The 2,188-nt window shown below is 39.8% G+C and overlaps 1 protein-coding gene across 1 annotated transcript; it reads right to left on the bottom strand.

Annotated features, from left to right (window-relative positions):
- Positions 1–306: 306 nt before the first annotated feature.
- On the bottom strand, positions 307–1,356 carry LOC117169769. Its single transcript, XM_033356276.1, has one exon. The coding sequence runs from the start codon at positions 1,354–1,356 to the stop codon at positions 307–309; it is 1,050 nt and encodes a 349-aa protein (XP_033212167.1).
- Between the last annotated feature and the right edge of the window lie 832 nt (positions 1,357–2,188).

Raw genomic sequence — 2,188 nt, 5'->3', positions numbered from 1 at the left:
ATGATCCCTGAGCGTGTTGCCAAACAGTTCTAGAGGGTGCGTGGAACTCCTCTGATCGTTATAGTAGCAGTGGATGTCGACGAGAAAAGTTGAGTCACTTTATTGTTAATGTATTTATTAGACTAAGACACAAAATATCCAAAACGCAACTCGGCAATACAAGTGGTGGCACACACAAAAGGTTTTCACAAGCGGCGTTAACATGTCAGAGATCCGAAAACGAATGAAAAAAAGCTTGCTCGCTCCGCGATCGATGCCGAGACGAGAAAAACCGAGAACGCATGAACCCATCCGACGGGTCGACGCTCAGGAGCGTTCAATAAAAAACATATGAGCTATGTCAGCATACAAAACATACCGATGTTGCCGCCATCGTAGTAAAATAGAAGAAATGTCATTTTGGAGTTTCGGTCCTATATGCAAACAGTCATTAAGCGAGACTTTGCTAGAAGTAGGTCTAGATGCGTTAAATACAATCCTCAACTTCATAGTTTGACTGTGATCTCGGAGAACAGGGTGATGCGGAATAAACACCCGGAAAGAATTATCATCATCCATTGGACCAATGCGGGACATGTGACCAAGCAATTCATAATCACGCATAAATTCATGATAATTAATAGAAACATCCGCATTGCGTTCGAGACGTTTTTCTAAATGTAATAGCGAAGAAAGTGCAATATCGCGAGAATCGCCTAACTCCCAGAATCGACGAAGCGCCTCATCAATTACAATATTTGCGGAATGATGCACATTTATGTGAAAAGCTTGAACATTAGAAGTTTTACGAGATCCGGAAAGTATCCAACCAAAAATCTTATTTTGCGCTCCGAGATTTCTCGATTTGTCGTGACAAACGCCACTTAGTAATGCCTGACCAAACAGATCAGCACCGATCAACAAGTCAATACGATCATTGGATCCTGGCGTCGGATCTGCAAGATCCAATTCACGCAAGTTACTGGGAATCTTCATTAGCATAAACTCCGCGGGAACATAAGCGGTGATTCTCGAAATCACGAAAACTTGCGTCGTAAACGTGGTCGCACAAAACTTGGGACTTTTAATCGTAAATGAAACAGAATGCAAAATTTTATCAGATAAGTTACCCCCTAATCCTGAAACGGTAACGTCAAACTTTTTTCGTGGAAGACGCAACAATTGAACAACACTTTCAGAAACGAATGTAGCTTGAGATCCTTGATCTAAAAGCGCGCGAACATGTACACATCTACCATTAGGTGCTTCTATAATTACTCTAGCTGTAGCTAACAAAGAAGGCGAGCGGTTTTCCTTAGTTGCGTTGAGATGGGACGAAATCGCATTCCCATTTTCTAAACTAGCTTTCGCTTCCATTACATTTTGAGTATGATCTGACAAATTCTTTGAATCATCCGAAAGACAACTTGAACCATCCTTGCCTCGGTGCAAATGGGAGTGGTGCGATTTTTTACAATCAGAACATAATCTTTTGCTTTGACACGCACGTCGATAATGTTTTCCTAAACAATTGAAACATCGTGAATTTGAGCGAATATAATCGTTGCGTACATCCAAAGATTTATTTTTAAATATAGGGCATGCATAAAGATTGTGCTCCTCTTTGCACAAAGGACAGCTTAGTTTGGATGAATTTTGATGGGCATGAATTCTTGGTCGAGAAGACTGCGCGGACGTACTTGCCCCTTTATTATCTGATCGCTTTTTAATATTTGATGTTACTTCTAGGGTACGAATACGCGTATCGAGAAATCTGTTAAATTACTCAAGGGAAGGAGGATCAGTTATGTTGCACGTGGACATTTCCCATTGATCTCGCGAAGTTTTATCTAATTTGTTAATCAAGAGAAAAACCAACAAATCGTTTTCTTCATCGACCGGGCGTTTGAGATTTTTCAAAGGAGTTGTTACTGTCACAATTACGTTACGCATACTTTTCAAACTGCTTAACCAATCTGAAGTAATATCTGGTAATTCTACAATTTTTCTTAAATATTCGTAAATTAACGATTTACAGTTATTATAACGCGTTTCTAAATTTTTTCAAATAGTTTGAAAGTTGTCATCATCCATTGAGACGTCAATAAATAAATGTGCATCATTCCGCAAATATTGTAATTGATGAGGCGCTTCGTCGATTCTGGGAGTTAGGCGACTCTCGCGATATTGCACTTTCTTCGCTATTACA

The sequence above is a fragment of the Belonocnema kinseyi genome, chromosome 3 (assembly GCF_010883055.1).
Source record: "Belonocnema kinseyi isolate 2016_QV_RU_SX_M_011 chromosome 3, B_treatae_v1, whole genome shotgun sequence".
Lineage (NCBI taxonomy): Eukaryota > Metazoa > Arthropoda > Insecta > Hymenoptera > Cynipidae > Belonocnema > Belonocnema kinseyi.
This window is presented reverse-complemented; position numbering and strand designations above follow the sequence as displayed.